Source organism: Rhea americana, unplaced genomic scaffold (genome assembly GCF_003343005.1).
Source record: "Rhea americana isolate MKP2758 unplaced genomic scaffold, rheAme1 scaffold_1, whole genome shotgun sequence".
In the NCBI taxonomy this organism is placed as follows: Eukaryota; Metazoa; Chordata; class Aves; order Rheiformes; family Rheidae; genus Rhea; species Rhea americana.
Genome location: NW_028185038.1, coordinates 4,855,270 through 4,875,920, shown reverse-complemented (window position 1 = coordinate 4,875,920; position 20,651 = coordinate 4,855,270). Strand labels below are relative to the sequence as shown.

General features: G+C 40.6%; 1 protein-coding gene across 1 annotated transcript in view; it reads right to left on the bottom strand.

Annotated features, from left to right (window-relative positions):
* The window catches only part of LAMB4 (laminin subunit beta 4), a 46,894-nt gene extending 38,778 nt beyond the window's left edge, over positions 1-8,116 (bottom strand). Inside the window, exons 1-5 of the mRNA XM_085297889.1 lie at positions 7,982-8,116; positions 6,589-6,746; positions 2,639-2,774; positions 1,149-1,222; positions 266-454 (exon numbers count right to left, since the gene is read on the bottom strand). Of these exons, the coding sequence (XP_085154015.1) occupies positions 266-454; positions 1,149-1,222; positions 2,639-2,774; positions 6,589-6,746; positions 7,982-8,015 (591 nt within the window). The 5' untranslated portion in view covers positions 8,016-8,116. The remainder of the gene's footprint in view (positions 1-265; positions 455-1,148; positions 1,223-2,638; positions 2,775-6,588; positions 6,747-7,981) is intronic.
* Positions 8,117-20,651: the final 12,535 nt, after the last annotated feature.

Here is a 20,651-nt window from a genome sequence, read left to right as displayed (position 1 = left end):
GTAAGGGGGGACTTTTGCATGAGTTTGGAATCCAAGAAAAAACACTAGAAGGTTTCGTACAAGTTGTTTTACAAGTTAGTTTGGATGTGAAACTGCAGGTTAAATGCAGTGGTTTTCTTTCCCTCTTACTCAGTTAGTAAAGTCAATAACAATTCATGTCTCAAAACATCTAAGTGGATCTAACAGACACAGAACAGAGCCCCTCAGCTACAGAAGAATATCCATGTATGGTCTGAATTCATAGAGCACAGATATCTGGCAATACCTCGCCTTCAGTGGAGGGCTCGATGTCAGAATATCTTGAATCACAGATGATGTCTCCCACAGCTTTTGCTGGACCAGAAGAGATGTTGGGAAAAGAAGCTGCACAGTCTTGGGCAAAATACCTAAATGCTTTCCAGGTCCGACCAAAATCTGTGGAGCGCTCAACCAGCATCGCTGCAGGCCGAAATGTCTATAAGAAACATTATTTTAAGAAGTCCTTAACCCAGCATTGATACCAAATCTCAGAGGCTGTTGTACTGACATTGCTGCGTGGGGGATACCACAGCTGCGAATTAAAATTCTGTGTTTCGATGCTCGTAGGTGCATCAGGAAGTTACTGTGCTGTTTCCACGAGTCTCTGAAATAGGCCATCTCAAGCACATAAAAAGCAGGATTCCCCAGCTGAGCCCTCTCAGCAAAAGGGAACAGCTATGTTCCTCATAAATATAAGCTCAGTTTTCAGTAAGGAAGTTTATCATAACAAAATAGGGATTTTGTAGTGAAAAACTTGTAACCATCCAGATCATAATAGATATGCAGGAGAAAACAGAATTATATTTGAACGAGTATCCTCAATTCTGCCTTTTCCTAAATTTTGAGAATTTAATTTTGCAATTTATTTTTTTTTACAATTCTAATTTTCAGATGTGTAGAAAATAAGATCAGAAGGCACATGAAGAGGAAACTATTCAACCTATCTAACTCCCCCAAGGCAGGATCATCTATAACTTAACCATTCTTGACAGGTGTTTATCTAACCTGTTCTTACAAACCTCTAAAGAGAGAGACTCCACAGCCTCTCTAAGCAATCTATTCCAGTGATTAAATAATTAGTGTATAAAATTAAATGAAAGCTCAGGTTACATATGTGCATATAACATTACCTTAAAAGTCAGGATGAGGTGGCTGAACTGGAATACAGTTTCTAGGTCCAATCTAATGCTGACATGGTCAATGCCTGAAAAGACAGTGAAAATGTAATGAAGAGAATATTGGAGAAGTTGCTGAGACAGCTTTTCAGTGGGGCATGTAATGATGCCTTTTTTCCTCCAGCAGCAGGAACCTTTAGGGATTCCTGCGAGCACAAAACCGGCATCTGGCTGGACCCCGCTCTCCCACTCCCCCTCTCCAGGGCAATGAGACACTCTGCGTGTGTCCTAGTGGGACCCTGCAATGCCGCGTGTCACTGAGGTTGCACAGGATGTTTCAAGGTCCGGTTCATGTCATTCAGACCGCAACAGATGGTGATGGTAAGGTTCTGGGTTTGTGCCTTCCTGTATCCAGTTAGATATTTTTTTAATTGCATCCGAAGTGTTTCCTCACTTTTAAGAACGATGCTAATAAAAAGTGGGTTTTCTTCCTGTTAAACAGATCTRTTAAACATATCTACACTGCCAAATCTAGACTTGAAATTTGTCTTGAGCAGGGCCATTGCATCAGGCATTTTCCAAAATTGTAACAACTATGGAAAAAACCCCCACAATTCACACATTTTCTGTAGAGTATCAGGTGATATCCCCAGTGTTTACGTCTGCGTTCACCACACCAGAGCTCCTGCTGACACAGCTATTTTGTGAGACCTCATCCCAGCGGAAAGCTAAAAGAGCAAGACAGGGCCCTCTTACAGCTGGCCCACAGCTTTATTGACAGTGTCAGCACTGGTGACAGTTCTTTGATGTAACCCCCTGAAAAAACAAGGCTTATGAATTTCTAGTTGGATATCTAATTAAATAATCAGTGTATWAAACTACAAATCATCTTAGTTTTTMTATGTCTTAATTTCCCACTAGTAAAATATTTTCACATATTCATGATATGTAAAATAAGGATAGAGTAAAATACCATTCCTCCTCACTTTCCTTCATAAAGAAGATGTAAAGATATATAAACCGATATTGGTGAAGAACCAATTTAGGGAAAGGAAATTTATGACAAAATTAGCACATAAGGATAGTCAGGCTTTATGTAAGCATTTCCTGAAGTGTCAGTGTTTGACACTATAGGCTTTAATAGACATCTGTGTTTTACAGACACTTGTCACTATGCATCTGTAGGCATAGATACCTTTTGTCAAAAATCACATTTCATTGAAAAGAAGATACTTCATGAAAAAAAACATGCCTACTGGCACAGATCCTCTGTTCAGCTGTTGGAGGTATTGCACTTAAAATTTTTCTGTACATAAATAGAATTTCTGAATTCCTCTACTAATACAAAAGAACAGGTTTAAATCACTCTAAATATCTATTCCATCTACAGAATCAAAGAAGATGGGCAGTTTTGTCTCATCTTTTTATGAAGGGATAGTAGTGAATAAAGATTATATAAGTGAATCAAACCAGATGCAGTAACATCTTTTTTCAAAGAAACTTACCGTTTTCTGACTGCCACCACTTTTTTTTCCTATCAGGCTCAAAAGTTGTGATAACATTTTCAATCATGTGGCTGTTGTGCTGTGTGTAGGAATTGTATGGGTGTCTGGAATCACAAAGAAAGCACTTCTGTTCAGCCTAGAAAACAAAATAAGCAGGATAAAAGATGAATTTGGTCTGTTCTCTGAAGATCTGGTAGATATACACATACGTATTTGATTGCAAGATTGGAACCTGTTGTGTTGCTTATGGTGCCTCTGCTTTTAATCACTCAGGTTTTTATATATATAAGGACATCTCTGACTGAGTTCAACAAATTCATTATGCGCGCAAAGAACGCACGCATACAATAAGGGCTGGCATGACAGGACCTTGGCTTGCCTCAGGCACCACACAAAAACCACGCGTTTTCTGCTGTGAAGACGGAATCTTAGTAAGAACAAAGAAATGATATTACCGAGGTGCTGATTCTGGTTCGAGCCGTCAGAAGGTTTCTTTTGAAACAGTTTCTCAGGAAAAAAAATATTTTTCAAAAGTTAAGTTTTTATTCACGTCTTCTAAAGCTGCAGAAACTTTTAGTCAGAGAATGGAAGGAAATAGCAGAGTGGGTATGAGGGATGAATTGCTCTTTCAAGATTCGAGGAAGCCCTGGAAAGGAACATTTACTAAATCATGTAYACATTTTTTTTCACTCTCTCTTTTGCACATTCTCCTTATCTGTGTCACCATGGTGCCTCAGAGACCTGGCTGGGAGCACCAAGCAGACCACAGCATAAATGGAAGAAAAACTAGACGTAGATATAATGCAAGTAGGTGATCTTGCCTGACACCATCACTCCAGCCACTGCCGATGCCTCTTGTAGGCATGGTGGAATGGGAGATGCTTAAAAGTGAAGCTTACTTTTAAGTTAGGTTGCTCTGTGGACATTAGCAGTGTGATGGGGTTTGTTTGAAAATGTATCAGGCAGATGATGAAGGTGGCATGATYAGCCAATATCCCAACAGGGCTTTGAAAGCGAAGGCCTGTAGTCCATGTTTGAGGTGATAAGGAAGGAGGAATGACTGGAAGACGTAAGGAGAGGTGACAAGGTTAAAATGCCAGGCTGGAAAATCATCCAGGCTCAGACACTGAGAACGAGTACAAATGGAGTGTGATTGCCCCYGACAGTGCCCCGGGGAAGCCAAATGCTGCAACTGGGAAGGCAGATGTGTGGACACGAACAGCTGCCACTCCTACAGGCTACACGGAGAGATCTACAAGTTGTGGGCACAGTCTGGCTGTGAGGACCTATGGAGAAGCAGAAGCCAAAGGTGATGCCCAAGTTCTGGCAGGTACCATGGCAATACGATTAAATACAACTAAAACGATTAAAAGAAAAAATCTCAGAGCAGAACAGTAAGAATCTTGTTTTGGCKATAGCCAACAAGAAAGAACATCCAGATGAGGTATCTGATCTCTTTACAGATAAAGAGATGTCAGAGAAACAGGTTAAAATGCTAGTTTGCACAAGACCCTCAAGATAGCAGAACCCCTCAAAAAGCCAACAGCGAGAGGAGCTTCACTAATGAATGCACCTGCTACTAAATCATTAGAAAAACATAATAGCTAGCATATTGCAATTTTTTCCTAAAACTTTAATCCTCAGCACTTTTTTGTGCAGTAAACATGCCATTCTGCTAGGAGTAAGGAGAGCTCAAATTATCTAAGCAGTTTGGCAGGACTGTGCACACCCACTCTCAGGTTTATATAGACACATACAATATGACACTCATTCAATTTATGTTTCAGGTTGCACAGTAAAAAACTTTTTGCGCCCCAAATGACAAGCTTATACATGTCCATGCAATGCAAATCTGCCGGATTCTATTTCTCTCTGATGTGTGCAGCTTTATACTCTCTTCAATACTGAGTTTTCTTTGTCTTCCTTTCAGAACATATGTAAGTAATTAATCCAAACATAGGACTAAAATCCACTGAATGTGTTTAGAAACAAATGGACACGTTATTCTAAATAAGAGGGAAAATAATTATGGTGTTTCTTCCCAAACACAGAGAAGCTGAACTCTTGATTTTTCAACCTGAATTTTCAACAAAACTTCCTAACCAAGTCCTGATTTTTGGCAGCTCGCCATGTTCGCTAACRCATACTTTCACAAGTAAGGTTTGCTCTTGTCACAATGCCTGAYATGGAATTTTAGGGGAAAGAACTTGACTTTGTAAGATGCCAAGCCTCCTGGCCTCCCTCTAGGAAAGCACTCAAGAATGTGCTGGGGAGAAAAAGAGTTGGTTTCAGTGGGACTTTCTAATAGACTGTAAGTTACACACACACGTATACAGGGAGCTAGTGTAGCACATCAAACTGCCAGAGCATAAACCTCTATAAAGGTTTATGCTAGAGCTCTAAACCTCTAGAGAGCTGTAAAGCAGCAGAAATTGTAACTCTCATCTTCTTCGAGAGATAGTCACCAGAGGGGCCAAGCTAACTGAAGCAGCATTAAATCACAYGGATTATCTCAGGAGCAGATGTTCATTTTCTTTACTGTATTCACATAGCTCAAAGGATAAGTATACGCAAGTAAAAATATTAATTATCTATTACTCTTTCATCTCCCATTACAAAAAAAAAAAAAAGTCAATCATTCAGCTAAGGGTGAGAAACGTGATGTCCCTGAGATGGCCCCTGTATCCCAAGCAGTGCCTACACTCAGAGCATGGCTTATGAGTAAGTGTTGGAGTCCCATTTATTCAAACAATGTGGGAGGAGAACTGCAAAAGCTGAAGAGTGGTTCATAGGCTATTTGGGAAGAGGAAAGAAGCATTTAAATTTTGCAGAAAAATGTATTTGCCATGAGTAACTCCATCCAGAGCTCAGTACCACCTCAGTACTCAGAGCATTAAACTGTAAATGTGTCACAAGAAATTATTTTCAATTGCTTATAAAATAAGCAGTATTTTATTAACTTCCTACTCAGCATACAGCTGGTATTTAGGAAAAAATATTTCTACTTGCATAATTTATTAGCGCAAAACAGCCAAGTCCTCCAGGACTTGAGGAAGGGGAATTCCCCTCTCTCTCTGCTGGTGTTTCTGCACGTTGGCTGGACCCGCAGAGCCCTGACAGGCATCCCCCTCCTTGCTTGGCGGCCAGGGTGTGAGATGGATCTGTCTGATGGCCAACAAGGCCCATGGGTGCAGCCTGTATGTTTGGGAACTGGTGCTCCCAACCCAAGCTGCCTGGTCCCCCATTGCCGGTGAGGGAATCATCACAGGACTTCTGTGGAGGCCCCAGGGCCACCGCTTATGGAAGTATTTCCAGCTTCACTTATCCAGTTTGGAAATGGGAGGGAAGTCACCAGCCTCAAGAGAGAATGAAGAGGGAAGGGGAGAAGCGGCCACCAGTCCTGTGCAGCATACTGCAAGGTTTTCCCTCTGCCAGAGACAACTTTCTGCTTTTGTCAGCATAGGTCTCATTTTAGATCAAACAACATGAGCAGATGAGGTGTGAATCTCTAGCAAGCTGCCTCAGGTCTCAGCACAATGTGGGAAGTGTCCGCCAGCGAAGGCTGGGCAAGACAGTGCCTATGCCTCCAGCACCACACTCGTCCTGCCAAACACTAATAATACACATGCAAACCGTGGTCCTTATCTTTGAGGCCTCTGAGCAGGAAAAYGACTTTCAGAGTAAAGTCCCTGTGCTCATTTGTGTCTCGCTGGTGTTCCTCTCTCTTGAGAAACTACGCATCACTTTGAAGGCTGATTGTTGTTTACTGTCAAACTCCATCTGTGCTGCAAMACGATGTAGACTTCCACCAGGCTTATTTCACACCGTCTGATGATTATTCAAACAACTCCAATAGAAACGTCCTAGTCTGGGCCATTTCTTTTTATAGATGAGAATATTCTTAGTAAGCAAAGTTTAGTTTATTAGAAAAAGGAGAAGAATAAACCAACCTCGAGATAGCCTACGATGCAGTACTTCTGAGGGCCATTCATCCCGCAAGTTGACGAGGCAGTTAGCTGCTTGCTGCGACCCAGGAGGAGGTCTCCAATGGCCGGGTGGCAAGAACCAGCATCACAAGCATCCTGTGCATACTGCGGTCTTAACAGCACTGAGCGCAAAAGATCAAAGACTCGTATACATTCATATAGTCATCAGTATTCTCCAGAGAAAATCAGTTACATTCTAACATCAATGGAAAAATAAATCATCCTTTGTCCTACATTTCTTTTGTCCTTAATAAAATCATTTGGCAGAATTTGAAGAGCTTCACTAATGAACACACCTGCTACAAAATCATTAGAAAAACATAATAGCTGGCATATTGCAAATTTGTCCTAAGACTTTAATCCTCAGCACTTCTTTGTGCAGTAAACATGCCATTCTGCTAGGAGTAATAATTTATCATGCTTCCTATCCTGATATACCCAGCGCTACCGCAGCAGAATCATGGGCATTATGATTACCTTCACAAGCAGAGGCAGATGCTGATCGCATTCTGCTGAGTTCTCCTGAGTTCTTCAAGCTTATTTTGGTATAACTGAGATCAAGATCAGAGTCAAGGCTCCCTCACATTATATACTGATCTGAAATGAACCTCGTGGTGTGGTTTCAGAACCCTCCATAAAGAACCATGGAATAGACATTAGTAATTAAAGAATATCATTCAGAATTCAGTGAATAATTGCGAGCTTGCGAGCTCTTTTTTTTTTTTTTTTTTGCCTGAAATGACTTTTTTTCTATTATTTTAAGACTTCCCTTGCAGGGCTTGTCCTTTTGAACAAGTTCTGTCCTGAAACCCTGAACAGGAATGGGTACCTTGGAGGCTTTATCTGTTTTGCATTGCTTGGCTCAACTTGCTTTACAAAGTTAAAAAAGTAAAATCAATACATGAAGATCCCCAGGAACACTAGAAACATTAATGCAATTACAGTCRTAAATATGTAGTGTTTATGAAGATATTTGTAGGAACTGCAGCAACAGCCAGATTTCAATTTATGGTTCAGGCTGTACTTTGGACAATCAGTGAAGCTTGATCCTCCAAGTATAAAGCAATGTATATGCTTGGTTAACTTSTCCTTTCTTATTTTCCAGATCCACGCTTATTGGCTGTTAGCAGATATACATTGCCCCTTTTACGGCCTGATCCAAACTCAGTTACCATGGGTATCTTTTTCTTTGTATTCAAAGGTTTCATATCAGACTCCTGGACAGGGGATTGTGGAACAAGGAATCACTATYAATACTTTACGTAAAAGAAGCGCTCTAATGAAATCTTGGAAAGACATGTGAATCGCATGATAGTATTTCAACATTAGCTTGTATAAATGTAACATTTGTACTTACTGAGGTGTAGAAGAATGGACAGCTCAAGCCTCATGCTTCRGTGTGAAACTCTAACTGGTATCGCTGTAAGAGAACTGGTGGGTCACTCAGTGCCCTGCCTTATCGAGGGACTTGTGCACAGAGGCTTACTCAGAGGTATCTTTTAGTAAAGAGACAGAACCATAATATAAAGATTAAAAGAAAAGCCTGGCTTTGATTTTCATCTAGAAAAAATTTCTCACGATAGAACTTTCATCATTGAAAACTAGATCAAAGCAAGGGATATCTCAGAACTGATTTTGGAGAAAAAGAAAAAAAATATTCACACTTGGGTTAAAATAAAAACAAAATGCTATCAGCAAAAATATTTGTAGTATTTGAATATAACCTTTTTAACACTAACTAGATTGGGCAGAGCTGTTTGTATGCAGAGAGCTGACTAATTTTCTGGAGGTTCTTGTTTCTTTTCATTGACTTAAAACAGAGCCTGAGCTCCTAATATAGATACCGTAGGCAAAAGCCTGAAATTTGGTGTTATGGATTTAGGACTTGGCAGAGACGAGGTTATATAACTGTATCTTTTAAGTGCTGTGCAGAAGAATGCTAAAATCAATGCTAAAGATTTTTAGGGAGGAGAACTCAGCTGAAATCAAAGGGAGGTTCATTGTGGCATTTACTCCAAGTCTTTCCTCTTACTACCCACACAGAGGAAAATAAGACTTGCCAACACAGAGGGTCTGTGGGAAAAACAGAAGGGAGCTGCGGATATAAGGGGTGACCCAGCATCCTGCCACCCCATTCCCCAACAGCCAGAGCCCCCAAAACACAGCTGGATGGGCCACCTTTGGGTCCTCGGCGCCCTCATCCTGCTACAAATGCCCCATGGTGTTGGAGAAGGAAGAACTAGTTGCATTACCCCAGGGTGTCARAGCAGGGGGAGCTATTCACATAGGTGAAGGCATTTGATGTATTCAAGATTTTACAGGCTCCACATAGGTTTGGCTCACGCCGATGCATTCGGTACATACATACAATAGCCATACCTACATGGCTATTTCAGCAATCCTAGTTAGGGAAAGCTATAAAAAGCCACCAGCCTTTTGCACTATTTAAATTCCTTGAATTTGCAAGAGCCCCGAAGAAGCTGGCATGCTGCTGGGGGAAGCAGGCGAGGAGCGGTGCAGCTCTGCCTCTGCTCCCCAGTGACACGGAGAGCTGGCAGCAGATCCAAAGTCCAAGGCACAACCGAGGAAACCTTTTCCTGCTGAACGGGACTTTAAATTTTACACTATATTGGAGTAACGGATAGACTCAGAGCTGATTTTAACTGCAAGCATTGCGACAGCATTATAGTAAAATATAAGTATCCACTTATCCAGAGTAATTTATCCATTTTGCTAGTTACATGTCCCAGTCACTATCCTATCTAACCCTGTTATCTTTGATACCAATGATATTCTTTAAACATTTCATTTTAACGGATAAACAGTGATTAATAAAACCAAAATATTTTAATTCAACTGCAGGAAATTGAAATACTGAAGAGGTCTTACCTGTACTTCGGACRACCAAGTGTGTCTTCTAGAAGTGAATACGACAAAACGAGGGGAGCAAGTAAAGACATACCTGTGCGCTTCAGCTGAAAAAGCTAGTGCTTTGCCTCAGGCATCAAGGTGGAGGTGCGAATGAGACCTGGCCTGCAACCTGCCAAAGGSTTGATTTGTGAAGTCATTCTACTGGCACTTTCGGCATTAGCAAATACATGCAGGAGAAGAAAATTGTGACAGGCAAATTCATGGCAGAAAAAGTTCATAAACTTTTGAAAAAGGTTTGAAAAAGGAGGCTGGGATACTTAAAATGCTGGCAAAAAGAAAAAAAAACATTAATTGTTGTTTCATTAAATAACTGTTTAATTGTTCCATTTTGCACCGAAAGGTTGAAGTATTTCTATCTAATTAACATTAAAGGTTAGYATCAGTGGTTTAACTGAATAAAGTTAGGGTAGTTATAAGAGAAACATGCTCTTGTAACAGATGTGCAAACTATGCGAAAGGCCTGATTTTGGTTTTGAGATGACTGTAAATATGCCTAGCTGAAAGGGGTGATCAAAGCCCATGTGGACGTACCGAGGTAGCTTCRAAATAGCTCAAGCTCTGGGCCGCTGCTGTGAACACTGTTTTTTTTTCAATTTAAAGCTAAGGATGATACCACTWCAGCGGTAGCTTTGAATTTCAGCGCAAGCTTCTTGTATTCATACCCCCACGCTGCAAATAAGTGGAAGGATGGTCTGAGGGGTAAACTGTATTCCCGGGAAAAACGCCGCAATTGCCCRAGGTGCTCGGAGAGGGCCCACTCCAGTTTGGAGAACAGCAGGCCGCCTCCGACACACCGGCTTCTCAAACACCCAACGTGCAGAGCTACCTCTGACATTTTTAGTTTTCATCTATTTGTGTATCAGTTCTCCTACAACTGCTTGTAAGTCTTAATTCATGATTCATGTAAAGTATTATCACATCCTCAAATAGAAAGTTTTCTAAATGTACAAAATATGTTTTATAAGCTAATGACTGCTTTTCTTTTAGTAGTTCCTACTCTTTCAGAGATAAAACAGACACATTCTCTTTAGTACTGTCATAACATTTAACACTAAATGTCCTCTGCTGTTACTATGATTATTCAATTAATAGTAGAAGTAATTCATATACTTTGGAAATTATTTTCCTCAAGTGCATGTGGAAATTACTTGGGGGAGACTCTTTTTCAGGGTAATTTAATCTGTATTTGGTTTGCATTCATACATGATTTATTGTTGTACAGATGGTTTATACTTAATGGGTTTCAATTTTAGGAAATAAAAAGAAATAAAATGATAAATTAAGGTGTTAATTCTACTTTTTGTGTAAGAAGGATGCTTATATTGTGTACCACACATTGCTTACAYTGTGCACGATGAATGAATGGTATATAACCGAGAAAAGTATTATCATGACGATGTTACTAAAGTATAAAATGTTTGATGTTTTATTAGCATATTTGGTAAAGAAATCAGATTTTGTTACAGAGAAGTTATGTGAGAAATGAATCACAAGAAAGATTTATTTGCAGAATATAGCAAGTTCTGTGTTTTGATTTATTGTAGGGTCCCAAACAAGAAGGTTTTAAACTGCTCGAGGCAGGGATTAAGAAACCTCTTTCTTGCTTCTTTAATCTCTCCACTGGTAAAAGGATCTGGATTTATAATGCATCACTCGTCCCACCACTGGCTGGAGGGTAGACAGCACCAGTGCATGATTTTTCAAGTCATCGCAGGTCCATGGGTTGTCATTCTTAGGCCCAAGAATGTGTATATGTATATACTTCAGTRTATATATATATATATATWTATGTACACACATATATATACATAGACACCAACCAGCCGTGAGGAAAGAGAAAATGAGTAAAGGCAGAGCTCTGTGCTTTAAAACCACTCTATCAGTATTTTGTGAGCTTTCACCCTCACTGGCAGGTTGGAAGTTTCAGCCAGTTTAGCTCTTACTAAAGCCCCAAAGTGGTGACCCAAGCCWTTTTTAAAAAGCCAAGTGCATCTTAGGGGAAGCACCAACCACTGTTAACAACATGGCCCCAAAGTGKCTGGGCAGGCAGCACCCGGCCTTGCAGGTAGTTGCTTTCTTCCTAAGACCATAAGAAGATCRTCTGATGAATGTGTTAAATAAAAACGTCTCTGAGCAAACAGAATTTTTCACCTTTTGTCAATATCAGGGAGGATTCTGGCTAAAAAAGAAAACTCCTCAAACTCCAAAACAAAAAAGTGAAAACTTGAATTTTTTTTCTTTTAATGAATTTGCGGAAAATGTAAAAAAAAGTTAAAAATAATTGTTTTATGTAAAATTTTGATGAGAAATAAAATTACTTGAGCATGGGATTATTCTTGACATGTGAAAAATAACTGTATAATTTAAATGAATTATCCAGGCTTCCTTTAGTGTCAGTGGAGAAAGACAGTGACTCCCAGAGGGCCTGTCCTCCCACCTGCTTTCAAAACCTACCTTAAAGAAATAAATCAGTCTTTGGAGAAATTTCCCACTTTCTTTTGGTTATGGGCATCCCAGTTCCTTGGTTGCCTGTATTTTAAGCAGCTAAAATGCAGTGAGACAAATCCTATCCATAAAATCTARCTAAAATCGTGAATAAAATCTAATGATCTGTAACAAAACCATCTTGCTACATTTCTGTCTTTTCCCTTTTGCTACTGCTCTCACTTCTTCAAGCATATCTTATGTTCAGATGCAATTTCTCAAAGTCAAAGAGTGTGTATTTTTTTGGTTTTCCATGAAGCATTTATCACGCATCAGCACAATGTAGCAAAATAACAACAGAATAAAGTATAAATTCACGAACAACAAAAGTATTTTGTTTTTTTCAGATTTGATCAGGAGAGCCCAAAGGAAAGCATAAGAATGTGGATTTTCATCTACTTTGGAAAGTAGCAATACCTTAAGGCTAAATTTGTTCCCAAGACAAAAGAAGAGAAAGATCTGAGTTTCAACAAAACACAACGATAATCTATATTCATGGCTCGTTGTCCCACAGTACTGGGGTGCATGAGTAAGGCTATAGTGCTGATGTCTCTGCAGCACCAGGTATCAGAGCTGGCATCAGGCTGTGGGAATGAATGGTATGAAGCTGCCTGTGCAATAATTCGACGATATTTAAAAGGCTAATTCTCTTTGCATCCATGTATGTAATTCCCCTCGGCCTTGAGTAATTCCAGCTGTTTAGTGCAAAAGTCAGAGGTAGATGCAGACAGTTTCTCTGCCAGCTCCCAYGAGGTATGCGTGCACAGATTGGGTGCATATCTTGGTGAAGGAGCCCAGGGCACAGTTAGAAATAACGTTGTTATGATCAGGCACAGCACAAGATGAAACGATTGACCAACAGCTAAGTTTAGCAATTCGTGCTCTTAGCCTTGACACATCATGAGGAAAGCTGAGGAGAGGCAAACAGCTGCTGGGGCCAGTGCAGAAGGAAATTAAACTCTGCTCCCCAGATTTCCTCACTTGTGTGTTACACCTGCCAGCTGCTTCTTGATACTTTGCATCTCATGCATCCTGGAGCAAATAGGTTATTTTAAAATTTTACTTAATCACTGCTTAAACCAGATTTTCCATATTTAAAAAGGATGTAAATCATAAATTATAAGAAGGCACTTCGATTTCTAACGGTCTAACAGGGCATCCATGGTGCCCTTCACCTTTTGCATGTGCAAGTCTGGTATTTGAAGACTTCGGTTTCTCCACCACAAACAAGAATTCTAGATTGAACCTGAACTTTATCTTTCTGGCAGACACAGCATTGATGATTGTTGTAATCAACACTATAGAGAAAAAAGAGAGAAAGAGATGATGATCAGCTACATTATTTTAAAATATCAGTGCAAATTTCAAGATGTTATTGAAGATATCATGAAATTTTGCATTGTATTTCCTAATATCTTGACATTTCCAAGCTGAAAATAAGACTGTGGGCCAGGATGAGAAGTCTGGCACACACCTTATTATGAATCTCACATTTGTTTATTCAGAATTGGTGAATTTATGCAGTACAAATGGAAAATGATATTTCCAAGAACCTCCTAACTCTTCTTACTATTCTTTTCACTACTTCTTGGCTTGTAAGCCATAAAAAAATATTCTCTCTAAATGCAAACCCAGAATTGAATATTACATATGAAATCAGGGCAGAGGGGATTAACATGCAAAAAGAAAGGGAATATACTCAATAATAAACAATTCAAGAAAGGTTTAACAAAAAAAGTGAAGAGCTTTTCCTACCTCCAAATGTTTAAACTGTACAGGAAAAATTCACTAAATTGAAGTCTAATAATTAATTTTCTGTTGCAAGAAAAGCAAAGGCAGAAGCATCCAGAAACCACAGCCACACAGTGCAGCCAAACTCCTACGGACTCTGAGTTACCTCCTGAAGGGAGCTGTCCCCTACCACAGTCCTTGTGAACATTATTCCTTCTGTGGCAATAACTGTAGTTTCTCAGGGCTTTAGATACAGCCCCACTCTTCATTTTGTACTTTAATAGGATAGTTAAGATATGCCTGTAGATACATTCTTCTAGTGAGGATTTATTATATACAAATAATAAATAATAAAAGTCCACCCTTGACCCTGATAAAAGCTGCTCTCCATGTGGGAAGGGCAAAGAGCAATCCAGCTCATGAAATTCCCTTCCTTTGGCCAGATTACAGCAAATAATTCTTCACCCTTAATCTGCCTCTCTTCTGCCCTCCTCTTTTCTCTGTTTATTTTGCATATCTATTTTAGCTCTACTGAAGGGGCTGATTTTCAGAGAACTGGTGCTCATTTCAAAACATCCAAGCCAAGGTGCTTCACAATAGTCACACAAAACCCACTATTTTAAAGACAATTTGATCATGTATTGAAAGATAGCTGTTAAATTGTTATCTTACAGAAAACAAAAACTGCAAAGTAAATACAACACAAGGACTAGAGAGTAAGGTCCTTCCAACTTTGTCAATGAATTAACTGGAAAGCAGACTTGAGCACCATGAAGAGCAGTTATTAAATCAGATTTCCTGATATGCTTTTGAAGAGCCAGTCATACTTTATTTTAAAACGATCAACCTATATTTCAACAGAAACATGAAGGATCAAAGAACTCCCTTTGTAAATCATTGATTAAAATTCTATTTTACCTTTGAGTACTCTCCACATGAGGACAATATACACAGAGCTAGGATGACAGCAAGTTTTTCACATTACTGCCACCACCTTCTAACATAATGAAACTCTCAGTGGAAAGCTGTTTCCATCACAGCATCCGTTAATAGGGCATAACAGAGCTCTTATTTTACTAACATTCACTCTACTGTTAAAAGTGCTCTTCATTCTACCATTCTTTTCATCCGTCCAAGTTTGCAGTAATGTTGTTTTAAATCTGTATTATTAGATTTTCCATACCTGTCAGCCTAAACTAGCCTCAGGTTTTTCTCTAGACTAAAGTAAGTTCTTCAGCAGAGGTTAAACCAGTCACAGTGTTTAGAAATTACAGACTACCCTAGGTTCAGAAAACATGACTGGCACCCGAGGAGTTTTTGTGAGCTACTGGCTTATAAAAGTTTTGTTACCAACACAGGAAATTTTCGATTGTGGAGTTTGTTTGGGAACTAAAGCAAATGGGTTTTTTAGGGGACGAGGGGAATAAACACAATTCAAAACCTAGAAGCATAGTTTAAAGAAGAAACAAATGAAATGTAGAACTGTTGAATGCTGGTAGCTGAAGTTGGCAGACAAAAAAAGATGACAACTTTTATGCGAAGTGGAGAGAAGAGTACAGAGAAAAATGAGTCAGCTACGGACAACAGTGGTGGCAGCAGCAAGATCATCCACTGGAGAACCACCAAAACTCAGTGGTTAAAGAGGTCTTCTGGGAGCTGCTGGCTCCAGTCCATCGCTAAGGGGAAAACAAAATCAGTTCTTTCATAGTCCAGGGATGTCTGAACTACCGGTCTCCAAAATGAAAAAGGACTCTGCCCTCACAGTCCCCCTCTCTCTCTTTCCTTTTTCCTCAAACAGAGCTGAGAAGTGAAATATTTAGTTTTAGAGTGGCCTGGAATGAAACGTTGATTTCAATTAGTAAAAATGAAAGAGAATGAAAACCACTTTTCTTTGCCTTTCTACTTTGTTGACTGGAAAAAAGATGTTTCTTCTCACACAACTAGGAGACAGAAGTAGTGTTAAAGGACTACAAAGCTGATGAAGTACATTTAGATCAAAATGGATGACGTTGGACACTAAGCGCACTTTGGAAAGCTAGGGGAACAGAATGGTCTGCATGGTGAGATAACTGCCCTTGCCTCCTGTAGTCACTGACAAAATTGTTGGATATCTCTCAGAACACTGCTTGCAAAGCAGATAGGAGTTAAATTAACCAGATCTCAGTCRAAAGACTCTTACAGATAAGCAACATGTAACTTGTTTGGTCTAACTTGGCAATATAAACAGCTAAACTGACATTTTGAAGATTTTCCATTTCCAGTTCCAAGTGAAATATAATACAAAGGTTTCTGAGGAGTGTTTAAATCTATCAACATACACATGTTAATTACCTGAAAGTATGAAAGAATGATGACTGGCTGACTATCAGTTGTTTAATTTTATCTACGTCTATCCTGCAACATCTGGAACCTGTACAAAATCAGGAAGCATTACACAAGTCATGCATGAAATAACTGAGGAGAATTAATAGATTTTTGTCATGGTCCCTACGTAACCCATGTGGCAATAGCACGTTGATAATACAACATGCTAACAGGTTGGGAACTAGTGCATATATTTATATAATTTGCACAAGATTATGAATAACAACCTCTGCTTTATCTTTCTCTCAGGTACTTTAAACAGATTAAAAAAAAAAAGAAAAACAGAATTAATGCCTCCCTCCACTTTTCTCCCTTTGTCACAGGGAAGGGTTGTTGCTGCCAAGCTGGAGCAGCTGGTTACAGACAGAAACCCAGCCAAGCACAGAAAAAGCCAGTAGCAAACCTGGACAGAAGGAAATACCTCTTGCTTTCAAATGCTATTATTGAGGCACATCGTTTTTGGTGGAAGGAAGGAGGCAGGAAGCATCGTTGCCTTGCTGACCATCCCTGTAGTTACGTTTCAGCAGCAACTGCTTTGCTCACACATCGCCTGTTCTTTCTTATCGGCTAGTTTATGAACGTTACCTCAAGCTCCTTGCAGCGCAGTCAAGTGAGCAGGTGTCTACGGACACCTCACTGGCTAGCACGAGTCTCTGCTACTCCTGCCTAAGAAAATGGGGAAGAAAAGGACTGGCAGGAGATTTGGGGAAGGCAAGGCCAAYGAGAATGGATTTAGAACTGGGGATCAAGGGGGTGGGAGAGATGATAGGGGATTACAAAGGATAAGAGCATGAAAGTAGTAGCTTATTCAGACGAGCATGAAAGTGCCTTACATAAGGAGTTAGGAAAAAAATGTAGTATCATTTAGGAACAGAGGCTGAAAAAACAGGGCTATTCACAAGCGCGGCTATAGGGTCTCTCCTCACTGCCTGCACAGGCCTGTGCAGAATGTTGCTATAAAGCTTGGGCTAGTGAAGGGACTGGATGCATTGCAGGTTGAGGTGCTGTCCTAAGAGTACTCTGACCTGTTCAGATCCGCCTTTCAGAGGGGCCCGGACAGACGGCAAAAGACCACCTGAAAATATGATCCTTGGTGACTGCCAGATCACACTCACACTAGATAAAACTTAATCAASATTTGCTATTTTTGTTCTCACTAGTCACATTTAACTTGGTATAGAAAGCAATAGGCATAGGGAGGCAAAGAAGTTTAATATTAATAATGTTCTTCATTATTAAAATCAAAGCAGCATTCTTATAAAGCGAAACCACTCTAGCAATTTGTCACAGTTTTGTTACTTACAACCTGTTTGGCCTGGCAGAGCATCAAAGAAATAATTTTTGAGAAGCCTCTGAAGATTCATTTCTTAGGTATACCCATTTAGAGTCCAAACAATCAAATGTACATACTTATCTACATGGATTTCACAATAAATCTGGGGAGCCTTACTCTACTGGTTAAGTACCAATTTACCTACATGAATGTTATATGAGCATATTTGTAGCACCACACGGGTCACAACAACCTATAAATATTTTATCAAAATGTTTTAAAATTATGGCAAACCTATTAATATTTTATCAATATCCTAAAAACAATGTAAGCTCACATACAGCTTATTTGCACTGAAATAGACTTTAATGTCTTTTATGTAATTAATAAATAGAAATTCCTTTTCCTCTATGAAAGGCAAACCATAGACAGCCCCACAGAAATTCAAATTCTTCCTACCATCAACAGAGGAGCTTTTAAGACTACGGATGCTTTTCAAGATTAGACCTTTAGGCTGCGACACAGCAAACTTGTAGTAAAAGAGAATTTCCCCCCACCCCATGTTTACCATGATTTGTGACTGTAATTTCAAAGAAACTGAGAAATCATGTTTATTAATGGCCATGTATTTATTTGGGAAATAAATGAACATCAAAGAAATACTGAAGGTCACACTTTACACTAGCATAAATATCTTTGTCTCCTAGATAGTTGCTGGCCTCGTGCAAAGCATTTAGACAATTCAAGAAGCTTTTATACCAAAGGAATAGTGTACTTCTGTAACATAATCAAATATCAAAATACTTGTCTTTTGTAATAATCAGTTAATTATTAAAAACAGCCAAGTAGTGATGGATCCAGATTTACTACTAACCAGATAATCATCTCATGAACTGGCATTTGTAATCCACACAGGAATTCAGCTCAGTGACTTACGCTCCCTTTCCCCTCTGCCATATGCCATACACTCTATCAATAATACATAGTAAAACTATGCTGAATGGAAGACACAACTTTGAATCAGTTATCTGTCTACACCTAACAATTTAAATTCTTGGGGAGAGGAAAAAACAAGATTACACTGCAACATCTTTAGACACAGCTTTCACAGTACTTCACACAAGTACAGTACTTATCCCAGCTTTTGTGAGTGATGTATGAGCCTCATTAAGCAGCTGTATTAAATTGCATTTAAAAATGTTGGCTAAGTCACAGAAATATTCAAAAGAAATAGGATTCATTTCCCTAAAAGGATTTGCAGTATAAATAATTCTGTAAATAGGACAGAGTTGTCCTATTTACACCACAAATGCATTTTAGCTATGATATTTTCAAATAGCATAAGCAGCTATAGTATTTTTCCCACTTGTGAACTGGATCCTTCTGCATTTTGAAATCATATAGAAAGAAGTTTCCATAAAGATCATTTAGAGAAGGACCTCCCAAAAAGACCATGCATGGGACCAAACTGAAAAATTAACATAAAAGAATAAACATCATGGTCTCTTTCTTTAATTGCCATTTTGTTTTTTAATTTGGTTTTAAACTAGCTACAGATATCCCAGATAAATGGAAGACTTAGAAGACTACAAATGAATAAATAACACTACGATGATGGCAACTACTTGTATTACTGTATTGTAGCTACTGCAAGTCCTGTTTATGAAGGGATGGTGATTCCCTTCAGGTTTCAGGCAAAGCAGCAGAGACTGTTTCTGGCCATGGATTGCCAGAACTGCCACACCAGCATGCTATACGTTTGCTACACTGGTTTAAGTAAAATGATCACACTATAGAATTGAAGAATGTTCCACCCAAGGAAAAGAAGAGCATCCAGAAATCTTTCCTGACCCTCTCATTTGTGAGAGGAGACCCGCCCAGCAGTCAGCACTGGACCGAAAACTTCAGCAGCCCCAAAAGCAGAACTGCCAATCAGTGGCCTATGGAGAATACAGGCTGAGACCTTTGACACATGCTAAAAATACCATCCTGAGATGTCCAAACAGTGGTACCCAGAGAGTAGTTTCAGATATCTGGCAGACTGCTGTATCAGGAGCATGGTTTTGCAAACTCTGAGCCTGTAATGGTTTCCCAATATATGGGGGCACACTTTAATAAATTTAAGAAGCATTATTACCAAGGAAAGAGAACCAATTCCATGACTAAAACAATTTACCTGGCCAGTTTCCTGTGCCTGTCTTCACATGGCTTCCCTACTGCGTGAAAACACAGTTGAGCTCACACTGCTGCCTCCTGTGCAAAGAAAGCACAGAAATGCTACTCTGCTCTCCAGCTGACCACCCATTTTCACAAAACTTGAGGAACTGCTAGAGCTCTGCACCTCCATTGGATTGACTGAAACGGCACAGCTTCACAAGTTATTGAGGAGGGACTGTGAGACTGTCTTGTAGCAAACTGTGATTGCTGAACATTATTCATATTTGAGAAATCAAAAAAAAAAAAAAAAATCCCAAATGCAATTACAGAGACATAGGAAGGCACACAAAAAAGTTGTCAGTGGCTGCCATGATTGCTCCTGGTACTCCTCTCGCTTTGGCTTTCTGCAACACGTTCACAGAAGCTCTCTTTCCTCCCTCCTTGCTTCCCAGCTCCTCTTCCTTCCTGGCCTGCTCCCACCTCCCCGGCTAAGGCCTGGCTCCTGCTATCTCCCCCACCTAGGTGCTCCTGACCCACACTCCGCTCCTTGGGGTGCTCAGAGGAACCCCCCCACGTTCGCTCCCTGCGTGCCGCCCGGGCTCGCCTCTCCCGGCGCTACCTAGGGCGAGGACGCGTCCCCTCCACCAAAGGGGGGCCGGGCGCCGTGACCGCAACAGCCCCCGGGACGGGCCGAAGACGCCTGGCCCAACGGCACCGAGGCCACGCACCGCACCGCGGCCCGCTCGGGGAGGCCCTCGTTGGGCTCCGAGCCCCTGCCCTCCCCGAGAGGCGGCGGCTGGGCCGGGCCGGGGCACCCCGCGGGCCGGCGGCGGGACGCGCCCAACCGAGACCCCGCGGGCAGCTCGGTGCGGTAGGAGGACGGGAGACCACAAAGTCCACCTTCCCCGGGCACCGCTCCAGAGCTAGAACGGCACCGCCGCGAGCCCTTCCCACCGCTTTGTCTCTCTGGTTCCTGGGCGCGGCCTTTTGATTGGCCCGGGAGGCCCGCCCGCTAGCGCCGCTCTGTGCCGCCTGGCGGCTGCTCGCGGGCCTCGGCGCCGCCTCCCGCGGTCCTAGCGCCCCGCCG